Here is a 14,107-nt window from a genome sequence, read left to right on the forward strand (position 1 = left end):
CTACAGCCCCCTATACACACACACAAAAACAACCCCTGTACATCCTCACTACAGCCCCCTATACACACACACAAAAACAACCCCTGTACATACTCACTACAGCCCCCTATACACACACACACAAAAACAACCCCTGTACATACTCACTACAGCCCCCTATACACACACACAAAAACAACCCCTGTACATACTCACTACAGCCCCCTATACACACACACAAAAACAACCCCTGTACATCCTCACTACAGCCCCCTATACACACACACAAAAACAACCCCTGTACATACTCACTACAGCCCCTATACACACACACAAAAACAACCCCTGTACATACTCACTTCAGCCCCCTATACACACACACAAAAACAACCCCTGTACATACTCACTACAGCCCCCTATACACACACACAAAAACAACCCCTGTACATCCTCACTACAGCCCCCTATACACACACACAAAAACAACCCCTGTACATACTCACTACAGCCCCCTATACACACACACAAAAACAACCCCTGTACATACTCACTACAGCCCCCTATACACACACACAAAAACAACCCCTGTACATACTCACTACAGCCCCCTATACACACACACAAAAACAACCCCTGTACATACAGGAGTCAGCAGCCAGGAGCAGGGCAGGCAGAGTCAGGACTGGGGAGGCACCTGTGAGGAAATAAGGAGCAGAGCCTCTAGGAGTCCGTCCAGACTCCACTGCAGTCAGATGACACACCCTACAGCAAGGGTGTAGTACCAGCGCTACAGTGCACACACATGCGCATAGGAAGCCAAATCCCACAGCACACATAATACATCCAAAATCACTCACAGAGACACTATATCCCCTTGACACACTGCATCACCAGCAAACACACACTACATCCACTACACACACACAATGTATCCTCTACACAAACACACACTGCATCCACTATACAAACACACACTGCATCCACTACACACACTGCATGCACTACACAAACACACACTGCATCCACTATACAAACACACTGCATCCACTACACAAACACACACTGCATCCACTACACAAACACACACTGCATCCACTATACAAACACACACTGCATCCATTACACAAACTGCATCCTACACAAACACACACACTGCATCCACTATACAAACACACACTGCAACTACACACACAAACACACACTGCATCCACTATACAAAAACATACTGCATCCAATACACACACACACGGCATCCTCTACACAAACACACACTGCATCCACTACACACACTGCATCGACTACGCAAACACACACTGCATCGACTACACAAACACACACTGCATCCACTACACACACACTGCATTCTCTACACAAACAGACACTGCAGTCACTACACACGCACACACTGCGTTCACTATACAAACACACACTGCATCCACTACACACACACACTGAATCCACTATACAAACACAAATACATCCACTACACACACTGCATCCAGGGCCAGATTTAGATGAAAAGAGGCCCTAGGCTATTCCACTTATGAGGCCCTTTCACCTCCCATTTTTAAGTTTGTAAATTACATGAGAGACAATAACATACATCATTACTGTGATATATATCAAAATGTTAAATGAAACATGTTGTGATTGGTACTAACCTTTATAAAAAATGTGGCACGGATAATAAATTTAAAAAAAAGTCGAGATGAGGAGAGGGAGGGGGTGATTATGAGAGGGAGGGGGGTGATTGTGAGAGGGGGGTGATTGTGAGAGGGGGGTGATTGTGAGAGGGAGGAAGGTGATGAGGAGAGGGGGGGTGATTGTGAGAGGGAGCGGGGTGATGAGGAGAGGGGGGGTGATTGTGAGAGGGAGCGGGGTGATGAGGAGAGGGGGGGTGATTGTGAGAGGGAGGGGGGTGATGGGGGTGATTGTGAGAGGGAGGGGGTGATGAGGAGAGGGGGGGTGATTGTGAGAGGGAGGGGGGTGATGAGGAGATGGGGTGATTGTGAGAGGGAGGGGGGTGATGAGGATGGGGGGGTGATTGTGAGAGGGAGGGGGGTGATGAGGAGAGGGGGGGTGACAAACAATTACCTTAAATCGAAGTGGGGGCTGCCTGGTGGTCCGGTGGGGTCCCTGGTGGTCCGGTGGCCCTCATTTATGGTCTGCAGCTCCGCAGAGCTGCAGACCATGGATCTCGCGAGACCCAATCAGAGAGTTGCCGTGGTAACCCGCGGCAACGCTCTGATTGGGCAGTGCACGCGAGATCCATGGTCTGCAGCTCTGCACATTGCGGAGCTGCAGACCGCCGGTCTCGGCAATCGCAGCAGGAGGGGCATTGCAGTCTGCCCCGGGCATCCCCCTAGTAAGAGGCACCCGGGGCGGACCGCCCCCCTGCCCCCCCCTTAGTACGCCACTGGTCATATCATATGCATAGAATTTCTCCTTATTTTCGGTTCAGTGTTTTAGTGTTCACTGTTTTTAGAATAGTGTAATTTTTATTTTGCTAACAATTTGAATGTAGGCCCCTCTTGATCTTGAAGCCCTAGGCTGAAGCCTAGTTAGCCTATAGGAAAATCTGGCCCTGACTGTATTATATAGGACCCAGACTCACCCCATTCCCCCTGTATTATATAGGACCCAGACTCACCCCATCCCCCTGTTTTATATAGGACCCAGACTCACCACATCCCCCTGTTTTATATTGGACTCAGACTCACCCCTTCCCCACCAGAATTATAGAGGGAGAGAGACTCACCCGGTTTAGTTTGGGCATCACTGCCCGGCAGCCGCCCATTTTGAACCTGAACAGGTTGTATATCTCCTCAGGGTGTCCCAGTGAGTAGAGGATATCCATGGCGGCTCCCGGCAGTAGGTATCACTATCATGGGAGAATGAGGAATACAACCCCAACCCTTTATTTATAGACCCCACTATCAGGTAAAGCCAACCCTCCAGACACTGCAGCCAGTCACCACTTCACCAGTCAGCACTGAATGTACCTGAAGAAAATGATTGGAAGGCTCAGTGTGGAACTTGTTGGACCTGTTGCTGGGGTGACACACTAGGTGCTAATTGTCTGCTGCTCCTATCCTGGCAAAGCATGTATCACCTGCCTTCTTGACACTTAAAGTCTGTCATAGTTTATAAAGAATAATCACATACAGCAAGTTTAACCCTGTGCTGAGCAATCTCCTTAAATCGTACATTGTGTATTTTTCAGCAGACTTGTTTGACTTGTGGGAAAAATATAAATATTTCCATGAATTCTAAATTAATTTAGAGTTTTTTATTATTGCAATTTATTCACTTTAATTAAACAGACATTTGGGATACATTTGATATTTTTTTGTTAGCTACTAGGAATTTTAAATCAGGATGAAAGTCTATTATAGACTGAAACGTTGATGCTATGTGACTGTATTCACAATAAATATTTGAATTTAGTTGAAAAGTCTAGTGAGAGCTCTCCTTCGTGATCATTGTTTACCCGAGGCTGGAGATTGCTCCTTTGCAAGTACTTCTAACAGACTTGTGCCGGACTATATATATATATATAGTTGCTGTTTAGTGGATAAGGGAGTGCGCTGGATTTTCTTTTTTATCATATAAAGTGGCTCCCAGCAGTCTAGCCAACTCCTTGGCTTTGCACCCCTCCCTGTCACAGGTGCCTCATCCCAGGGCCCTATTTAGTCTTGTACTGCAGAGAGCCCCAGATAGAATGTTTTCCCCAAGTAAGTAACCCATGAAGCAGACATTAGGCTGTTAGAGTAGGACCTGCCAAAGATGGAGTACATTGACGTTGTGGCAGGCTTGTGCAATGTATGATCATATAATGTAACTAAACCCCCATGACACTTTTTTTGACACCCAACAGGATTAAACCTGAAACTTTACAGAGGAGGGATGGACGTGATGACGTAAACCGGAAGGTGTGCATGCCGTAAGGGGGAGGGAGCTGCTGGATATGACCCGTGTGAGGTAGAAACAACACCACGCCAAACTGAAACTATTTGCCGCCAAACAGATTATATGCTGTGGATATCTTTCCTCTCCTCAAACTTCTACCACCTTCGTATCGACACACTTGCCAAATTGTGCTTATCCGGATGACTCCGATACAGAAGACAGATTGAGGAGGTTTCTCTCATCGGATGGTGAGTCTGTGATTGCTACCTCCGATACGAGCGAAAATCGGTGGGCTTGTGAGTCTCCGCTCTCTATAAGATGGTGTTCTAGCTCCCCTCCTGCCTCTAATTGAAAACATATTAAATGAGGACAAAATTCTAACAAGGTATTTAAAAAAATTGAACTATAAAGCTATATAAAATTGATATTCTAGCAAGAATAAATGAATTAAATACTTGAAGCATAAATATAAAGAAAGTGAAGACTATTGAAGCAAAGGGGTCAGAGAGGGAAGAAAAAAAAGAAAAAAGAAAAAGAGAGGAAATACATTTAGTAAATGAAGTGATTTGATAAAAAAAAAAACGGTGGAATAAATTAAAAGAAAACTTAAAGAAAGAGTACAACCACCTCTAAAGGTGAAAAAGAGGAGAAAATATTTGATCCAGATAAAGAAATAAGGAAATAATAAAACGGTAAAATAGAGCAATTTAAATCTCTCTTATTTTAAGTGATATTTACTCTCTGTATATATACTCCCTATGCACATGATAAAATTGGATGCGGTGTCTAAAATAATTAAAGAGTGTCAATACTGAAAAAGAAAAGAAAAGAGAAGAGGAATACAGAGGGGAGAGAAGGAAGGAGGAAAGAAAAAAGAAAGGGAAGGAGAAAGAAAAAAGAAAAAAAATCCAGCTTATAAACTTTGCAGATAAGTGAAAAACTCTGGATTTGACTTACAAACAAAGAAAAAAAGGGGGAAAAGCAAAGAGGGAAGAAAAAGTAGGGAACGCAAAGAGAGGAGAAGAGAAGAGAGAAAACGAAAGAAAATAGAAGAAATTGAGATCTGGAAAAAGAGAAAGGGAAAGAAAGAGAGAATTTTTTAAAATTTATTTTTTGTTGGTGTTTCCTGACCCCTTATTAAATGGCTTATAAACGCTCACAAGAACCTAAAGTCTCATCGAAAACTGATAAAAAAAAACTGCAAAACAGGAAAAGAGACTCTCCACATTTTTCTCTCCTCAAAAGACTCAAGATACCAGTGAAGATCCATCTTTAGACTCCTTTATTGCAATGACTCCGTCTTCCACATTACCAGCTATTATTACTACAGAAATAATAAAATCACTTTTAGATAACACTTTAAAAGAAATAAAAAAAGAGATCCAAGAAAACTTTTCCGATCTCAAAAATGATATCGCTAAGGTGTTAACTCGAATTCAATCAATAGAAGAAAAACAAGATCATACAGAATTCCAGATTCAATCTCTTAGAGATATGCACACAGAAATGGAACGTAAATTGGATCAGCTGGAAACTAATATAGCAGATTTGGAAGATCGTGCTCGAAGAACAAATTTGAAATTCAGAAATATCCCAGAAAGTATAACAAACGACAAACTGAAAGACTTTATGAAAACTTTTCATTTCCCTCAATTTATCATTTGACTCTCACGAATTAAAAATGGATCGTTGCCATAGAATCTTTAAGCCAACAAATATTAAAAATAACTTTCCAAGAGATGTAATATTTGCTTTTCATTCATATGAAACTAAAAATCAAATCTTGTCAGCATTAAAAAATAATAGATCGACAGAAGAAAAATTTAAAGAAATATTTGCTATTCCAGATATCTCTTATTTCACAAGAGTTAAAAGAAGAAACTTTTCACCAATATTTCAAACCTTAATAAAGCATAATTTAAGGTTTAGATGGCGCCATCCAGCCTCTCTTCAAATACATCATCGCAATGAATGGTCCACATTTACAACATATGAGAAAGCCAATGAATGGCTGATACAATTAAAATTTAATTAAAAGACAAAGGAAGTAAAAGGGACAAAAGAAGAAGAGAGAAGGAAAATGAAAGAGAAGGGAAGAGAGGAGGAGAGAGAAGGAGAAAGGGAAAGAAAAAAGAAAAAATGCAGGTCATAAGAAAATAAAAGAATAAAAGAAACCAAGTCAAATCTTAATTAAGGAAAAGAACTAAAAGAATCTAAACACTATTTATTCACTTTGAATTATCTATTACACTATAAATTTCACATCAATGTTCTATATTTTAGGACATTAAAAAATTAATATGAATCACTAACTAAAAACCATTGTTATAAGTTAATAGAATATTTTAAATATTCACATATCACTTTGATAGAAAAAGAGACAGTAAAAAAATAAATTTTTTAGAATTTATACATTATTCACATATGACTGATTATTTGTAATATTATGAGATTTAATTTAATGCGGTATATTATGAGATATTAATCACTGTAAGGTAAAAATTGAAAAGAGATTGAAACAATAGAAAAGTCACGGTGATAAATTAATGAAATAATTTAAACATTTTGACACGTATAATTTTTTTCTTTATTTTTTTTTTCTTTACATAATTTGTTTTTTCTTTTGGTTTGTGTCCTCTCATTACATTATTGGTAAAATGGAAACAATACTAGATTTATCAAAAAAAACAAATGAAATATTTTGATGTATGAAGAAGAGGAATGGAAAGAAAGAGATGGGAGTAGAGAATAATTTTGATATCAGATATTGTTCCTTTTCTTCTACATTTTTTTTTTCGCTCTTCTCCTTTTTCTTTCCCTTCTTTTTCCAGTAAGTTTTCCCTCCCTGTGGGTATCTATATGATACTTTGATGTTGGAATCATGTTGTATTCCAATACGTAAGTGTTGCATAATTTGCAACGTTTACATGTGTATGATGTTTTTTAACATCTTAAAATATTTGTTGTTTGTCTATAAATGTTGTTGTACAATTATTTGGTTGAATAAGAAAGGGTCAATAGAAATCGTAAGTCTACAGGGAAAAAATGAAAGAAATGATTTGAAATTAACTATTGGAAATGTTAAAACTAATATCAATTAATGTTCAAGGACTCAACTCCCCAAATAAAAGATCTTATTTATATAATACTCTACTCAAAGAAAAAGCTCAAATTTATTTTATACAGGAAACTCATTGGAAGAAACAAGATAATCATTACTGCAACTATAAAAAGTTCAATATTATTGCTGAAACATCAGATCAAATGAAAAAAAAAGGGAGTAGCAATATTGTTTTCTAATCTGATTAATTATTCATGTGATTATTCTGATTGTGACTCAGAAGGTAGATTTATTATATGGATAGGGAAGATCAATAAGATTCAATACACTCTACTCAATATTTATCTACCCAATAGAGCCCCAATCAAATATCTATCAAAAATAATCAGAAGAGTGGAAACAATCCGAAAAGGAACATTATTAATAGCAGGTGATTTTAATTGTGTGGCCGACCCTAAATTAGATAAACAAATAAAACCTGGTCAACATATAGATAAAAATCTCGCTAATCAAGCAGCTTCGTTATGTAATTTGGCAAAAAAAAATGATATTTTCGATTTATGGAGAACTTTTCACCCCACGGATCGTAACTATACCCACACTTCATCTGCTCATAAAACTTCAGCAAGAATAGATATGTGTTGGGGCAACTCTGACCTTATAAAACGAGTAAAAACTATCAAAATAGAGATCAATACATGGTCAGACCATGATTTTCTTATATTATAAATCAAAGAAAATGGGAAGAAATATTTTTCACCATGGAAACTTAATGATTCCTTATTAGCAAAAAAAACAAAATATAGAATATATAAAAACATCTTTCTGAATTATTCTTTGAGGAAAATCCCCCTGAAACTACATCTAACCAAAATGTATGGTGCACATATAAAGCGGTCACTAGAGGTTATTTCATAAAACTTGCAAGTTATGAAAAAAAAATGAGAGGGGCTCCAATATCAGAACTCTGTTTACAATTATACAAACTTCAAGCTCAAAATAATAAAAAATGTTCTCAGGATACAATACTTTTGATAACAAAATATAAACATATGATAAATCAAAAGATTCTTGAAAGAATCAAATTCAATTTAAAACGATTAAAAACAAAATTTTACTACCGGAGCAATAAAATAGATAAAATATTAACAAGCCGACTTAAGAAAAATAAAATGGAAAAAAAGATTTATAAAATTATTGAAGATGGAAAAGTTTTGTTGACCCCAGAAGACATAGGTGATTCCTTCAGGAAGTATTATGAAAAGCTATATAACCTACATCATACACCTACAGATCAGCCTATCGATAAATAGCTACATAAAATAAAAATTCCTAAAATTACCTTACTTCAAAGAGAAAATCTAAATCAAAAAATATCACAGATAGAGGTAGAAGAAGCTATAAATAATCTACAACCATCAAAAACACATGGTCCTGATGGTTTTTCTAATTTATTTTTAAAAATATTTAAAAAAAATTATAATACCTAATATAACTGCAACGTTTAATTTTATAGCATGACAGGAGGCTTCATATTTGCTTAAGTCTTTCTTTACTAGAACTCCACAGCAGCACATTAACATAGAGAGATAAACACCAAAGACAAAACATAAGGTATCTATATAAGGCTCCTCCTAAACCACCATTTCCTCTTTCTTTGCTGCTCCGCATCAGTACAGGTCAGAGTACCACTGCCTCCTGCTTCTAGTGGGTGGCTTTGGGATTTAGTGTGATTTATTTATGATTGTTATAAACTATGCTTGGTTGTGAGATTTATGTGCCTTTCTGGCTCTTTCTTTTTCTTTGGGGAATGTTTCCTTTACAATACTGATAGTTTTTTCATGTGTTTATTTATACAGATTACTGGTAGTTTGCCATGTGTTTAGTTATACAGATTACTGGTAGTTTACCATGTGTTTATTTATACAGATTACTGGTAGTTTGCCATGTGTTTATTTATACAGATTACTGGTATTTTGCCATGTGTTTATTTATACAGATTACTGACAGTTTGCCTTGTGTTTATTTATACAGATTACTGGTAGTTTACCATGTTTATTTATACAGATTACTGGTAGTTTGCCATGTGTTTAGTTATACAGATTACTGGTAGTTTGCCATGTGTTTAGTTATACAGATTACTGGTAGTTTGCCATGTGTTTATTTATACAGATTACTGGTAGTTTGCCATGTGTTTAGTTATACAGATTACTGGTAGTTTGCCATGTGTTTATTTATACAGATTACTGGTAGTTTGCCATGTGTTTATTTATACAGATTACTGACAGTTTACCATGTGTTTATTTATACAGATTACTGACAGTTTGCCATCTGTTTATTTATACAGATTACTGACAGTTTGCCATGTGTTTATTTATATAGATTACTGACAGTTTGCCATGTGTTTAGTTATACAGATTACTGGTAGTTTGCCATGTGTTTTGTTATACAGATTACTGGTAGTTTACCATGTGTTTATTTATACAGATTACTGGTAGTTTACCATGTGTTTATTTATACAGATTACTGGTAGTTTACCATGTGTATTTCTTTTGTGCCTGTGGGGAGTTTTGTTTTACCCTGTTGGCTTTATTGTTTATTCTGTTTCCTCTGGATTATTGGCCGTGGTGGTCGCCGAGAAGCGGTCTTACGACCGCACCCCGTGCCGACCGCCGGGACCGCGGAGAAAGACTCCTGCGGTCCCTCGTGTGTTGCCTTTGATTCCCGCCCGCCGGCTTCGTCCGCCGAGCGGGAATCCCCGTTTTGTTCTTTACCCTGCCCGCGTCCCCGCTCACTCGCTAACACTGTTATCAGAGTGGGGACGGAGCAGGGATCTACTCATTTGCCACGGGAGCCTCCGCTCCCGGTCACCCTCCCCGCGACCGCGTGGTTGGGCAGCGGGTGCGCGGCTCTCCTCTGTGTTTGCCGAGCGCGTCACTGCCTTATTATAGGTACAGTGACTAGTTGGTCCAGTGTGTTTCCCCATCTCCTGGGCGGTTTGGGGGTGCGTATTTTTTGGTGACAGCTTTCTTTTCTGTCCATGTGAGGCAGCTCTGTGAGCCCTTGCATCATAAATTATGACCCATATATGAGGGTCGCAGATTCAATCCCCCTCACCTCCCCAAGTAACTAAGCAATAGACTTTAGTTTTCGTTTCTTTGCATGTGTGCTTGCCCTGCATGTTTTTCTATGGACATGGTTTTACGGTTTACTGGTTTTCCTGACTTCCACATTGCACTGCGTGCCTCCTGCAGGTGTCCCTGCCTGGTGTCCTTACCCACTTATTGAACTAGGACTGCTCTAATCAAGCCTCAGTTGCCTGATGGAGGTAGCACTGGCGTCCAAAGCCAGGGATTGTGGGTTCAGACCCCATCTGGGTGGTTGAGCATGGCACTCGTATTTTGTGGCCTAATGGATTAGGCACAACCATATAAAAACTAAAGTGTTTCGCTATCTTGAAGAACCTTGCCTATAAGGACCCAGCTTTGTCTCTACCCTGCACCCTAATAGTCAAGATTCTACTACATGTCTAAAAGGATCTAGGTTTCCGCCTGCATTATACCTCTGGGTCGGTACCGCCCGTACCCTTATACTGGCCTGCCTTGTCTGTGCCTTTATAATTGGCCTGCTTTGTCTGTGCCCCTTGATTGGCCTGCTTTGTCTGTGCCCCTTGATTGGCCTGCTTTGTCTGTGCCCCATGATTGGCCTGCTTTGTCTGTGCCATACTATGCATGCTATGGGACTGGTGGCTCCATACCCTGGATAACGGTTTGTTGAGCCTGCATGCATTATTACTTGCCTCTGCCAACACTAGGGGTGCTGCCCCTTTTGCCTGCTAATGATACCTGTTTTCTAGCTTCGTAGGTATCAAGTATCATAGACTCAGACTTTATGGACGCCTCTGCACAGGAGCAGAATTTGCAGGCTTTACTTAATGCGGCTGTGACCGCATCTGTTGAAAAAGCCCTGGCTAGGGCCCTCCCTCAACCACATACGGACAGGGGTGTGTGTGGAACCCCTCATTTGGCAGAAGACTCGGATGAGTCAGACTCTCAGGTGCGAGAGCAGGCAAGTGCGCGAACGCGCTATTGAAAGGGTGAAGACCCTGAACCACGCTCCCGGACGGGCAAGACTCCGGCTAAGTGACGTGGTTTGAGGTTGACAACCTCGCCGGCCAGGCGCCACCGCCTATTGGGCGCAGGGGAGGAGGCCTCCTTACCCCCCCACCTTGGCCGCGCTGGATGTGTGGCGGGCAGACCAGCCTCCCTCAGATGGAGAAGATGTTTGGGTTGAGGACCTTGGCGAGGGTCCCGGTGGACGCTGGGAAGAGGAAGACGCGCCACCGACTAGGGCCCCCATGACAATGTTGGGGGACGATACCCTTTTGGGCACTACTGGAGAACCTCTGTTAGAGCCTCAATCTATCCGACGCCCCAGGTCCTCGGACTAGTCACTGCCCAACCACTTGGCACAATTCGTGCGCTACTGGGTCCATAGACCCCTTGGAAGTGAGGCCTGCAAGAAGCTGCGGGCGGAATGCCCCAGACCGGTACTGCCGGACAGGGTGGCGGTTACTCCGGATGTTGGCCCTAACAGACGAGGCCTTCACAGAAGGTAGGGCTCTGGACCCAGCCACCATGAGGGACTGGGCACTTCGTTCCATTTGTCTGCTGGGCAATGCCACTGTGGCCCTTTGCACGGAACCCAGGAAGACGGCACTCTTCCATATGGACAACAAGCTGTCGGATTTGGGAGCCGAAGATGTGGGTCCCCTGGCTAAAGGTCTGCTGTTCAGGGAGCCTTTCGTTGAGGAACTGCAGAAACAGGTTATTCTGTTTACCTCCCGGGATAAAGCGAAGTCTTCGATCGGAAGGTGTTCCGCCCACGGTTACCTTCAGACGTAAGGATCCCCGTCATCACAAGAGGCCAACAGCCCTTGTTGGAGGTGGAAGTTCGAGCTCCGCTAGCCAAAGGCGCGGTCCTACAGGCCCCGGATTTGGGGGGTTTCGTCAGCTCGATTTTCTCCTGGTAAGGGAGAAGTCTGTAGAATTCTGTCCAGTGATCAATTTAGGAGAAATGAACGCCTTTGTGGTATACAACCACTTCGAGATGGAGGGCATTCACCTTCTTCGATGCCTTCTCTGGCCAGTAGACTGGGTCACGAGACTGGACCTAGAAGACGCTTACCTCTCCGTCCCGGTGGACGGGGCCTGTCGCAGTCCCCTCTGATTCGTATGGAGAGACTCTCCGTACCAATTCCCATGCCTCCCCTTCGGCCTCAGCTCGGCCCCTTGGTGCTTCACCAAGCTCCTGAACCGGTGGTCACCCAATTCAGATCAGAGGCCGCACGCTGCATCATCTATCTGGACGACTTGCTTATCTTCGCGAGGACCCCGCCGGGCTCAAATTTCAGACGCGCTCTGCGTTTTCCTTGTTGGAATGCCTGGGGTTCGTGGTCATTCTGAAGAAATCGGCCTTGGAGCCTGCGCAGACGGTGGAATTCTTGGGTTTCGTAGTCGTTGCGCAAGACGGCATTCTCCGCCTGCCTGTGGCGAAGATAACGGCCATTCGGAAGGAGATCAGACGTGTTTTCGACAAGACCGGACTCCCCTCCGGAGGTTGGCTCGCGTGGTGGGTCTCCTCTTGGCCTCGATACAGGCGTTCTACCCGGGCCCACTACATTACAGGGCCATGCAGCGGCTGAAGGCGCACTCTCTACGCAAGAGACCCTCTTAGGACCAGATGATCTCCCTGGCCTCGGACGTGCAGGCCGGATTGAGCTGGTGCCTCCTGCATATATCCGCCTGGAACAGCAAGGCGATATTCGGGATGACCCTGGACTCTTTCAGGGGTGCCTGGAATGTCGAGGCGTTATCGCAGTCGGCTAGTGGCCTTCTCTGGGATTCCTGGGCCTCTGGGATGAGGAGGTGTTATCTCTCAACATGGAGCTCCTGGTGTCGCTGGTGCTTGGAACGGGATACCGATCCCTCTACGGGTCCTGTATCTAGCGTGCTGAATTTCTTGTCTCATCTCTTTGACCTGGGTCGGTCATATCGCTCGGTTATCGTGGTTAGATCAGCTATCTCGACGGCACATGTCCCGCTTCGAGTTTTTCCCCATCGGCCAGGATCCGCTAGTCTGCAGGCTCCTGCGTGGAATGAGACTGGTGCGCCCTCCGGCGCCCAAGTATTCTTCCCTCTGGGACGTGCGTTTGGTTTTGGCGTTCTTTCGGAATTGGCCTGATAACCAGGACCTTTCACTTCGCCAGCTTTCAGCGAAATTTGCCCTCTTGTTGTGTCTGGTCTCGTTCAGACGTGTTTCGGATGTCCGGGCCTTCGATGTCGGCGCTTTCTTGTTTTTCTCCAGAGGGGATCTCCGTCAAGGTGCTTGGACGTACCAAGTCAGAATCAACGGTTGTATCATGCCCTTACTTCTAGGACTCGCCTAAGCTTTGTGTAGCGAAGGCACTGGCGCGATGGATAAGATGTCTTTTGGCGTTGGCGGGCGTGGATGCGACCTTCGGAGCGCTTTTGGTTAGGGGCGCCGCAGCTTCCGGAGCTTTTTTGGCGAGCGCTTCCCTTCAGGACATTTTGCGTTCGGCGGACGGGTCCCGTGTAGAGTTTTTTTCACCTATTTTACTTTAGACCGTCGGAACATGCTTCTTTTGCTTTGCTGTCGGAGCGTTAAAACAGCAAATATGAAGCCTCCTGTCATGCTATAAAATTGTAGATTATACTAGCTTTAGTGTAACTATAATCTTAATTTTATTAATGACAGGAGGCGAATATTTCCCACCCAATTTGATTTCTTTCCCCCCCCCCCCTGTTTTGGATGGATTGCATTGTTTGTATTTCTGTTGATTTGTCTGATTATCTGGGCTAGGTTGGTTAGTCTGGGGTGATGTTGTGGGAAGTGCATGTTATACTGTATTGACGGTCATTAGTATGGATTTCGTGTCTTTATTCTATCAGTACTGGATCGTGGGATTTATGTTTTATCAGTACATTTCGTTCACTAATCAGTGTTTTCGATTCTGTTTATTTCGTTTCAGTTTAATGGTTCGACTTCAGTTCATAGGATCGGCCGTTTGGCGGGTTAAAGATCAAGTTCATCCATTATCCGAAGTTTTTCCAGATGACATTCATCGTTATGTTGTGA

At 42.6% G+C, this 14,107-nt stretch overlaps 1 protein-coding gene across 1 annotated transcript in view; it reads right to left on the bottom strand.

Annotated features, from left to right (window-relative positions):
• Positions 1 to 2,842, bottom strand: part of LOC134586102 (squalene synthase-like) — a 49,656-nt gene extending 46,814 nt beyond the window's left edge. The window contains exon 1 of the mRNA XM_063441612.1: positions 2,738 to 2,842. Within this exon, the coding sequence (XP_063297682.1) occupies positions 2,738 to 2,836 (99 nt within the window). The 5' untranslated portion in view covers positions 2,837 to 2,842. The remainder of the gene's footprint in view (positions 1 to 2,737) is intronic.
• Between the last annotated feature and the right edge of the window lie 11,265 nt (positions 2,843 to 14,107).

Source organism: Pelobates fuscus, chromosome 2 (assembly GCF_036172605.1).
Source record: "Pelobates fuscus isolate aPelFus1 chromosome 2, aPelFus1.pri, whole genome shotgun sequence".
NCBI classification, from domain to species: Eukaryota; Metazoa; Chordata; class Amphibia; order Anura; family Pelobatidae; genus Pelobates; species Pelobates fuscus.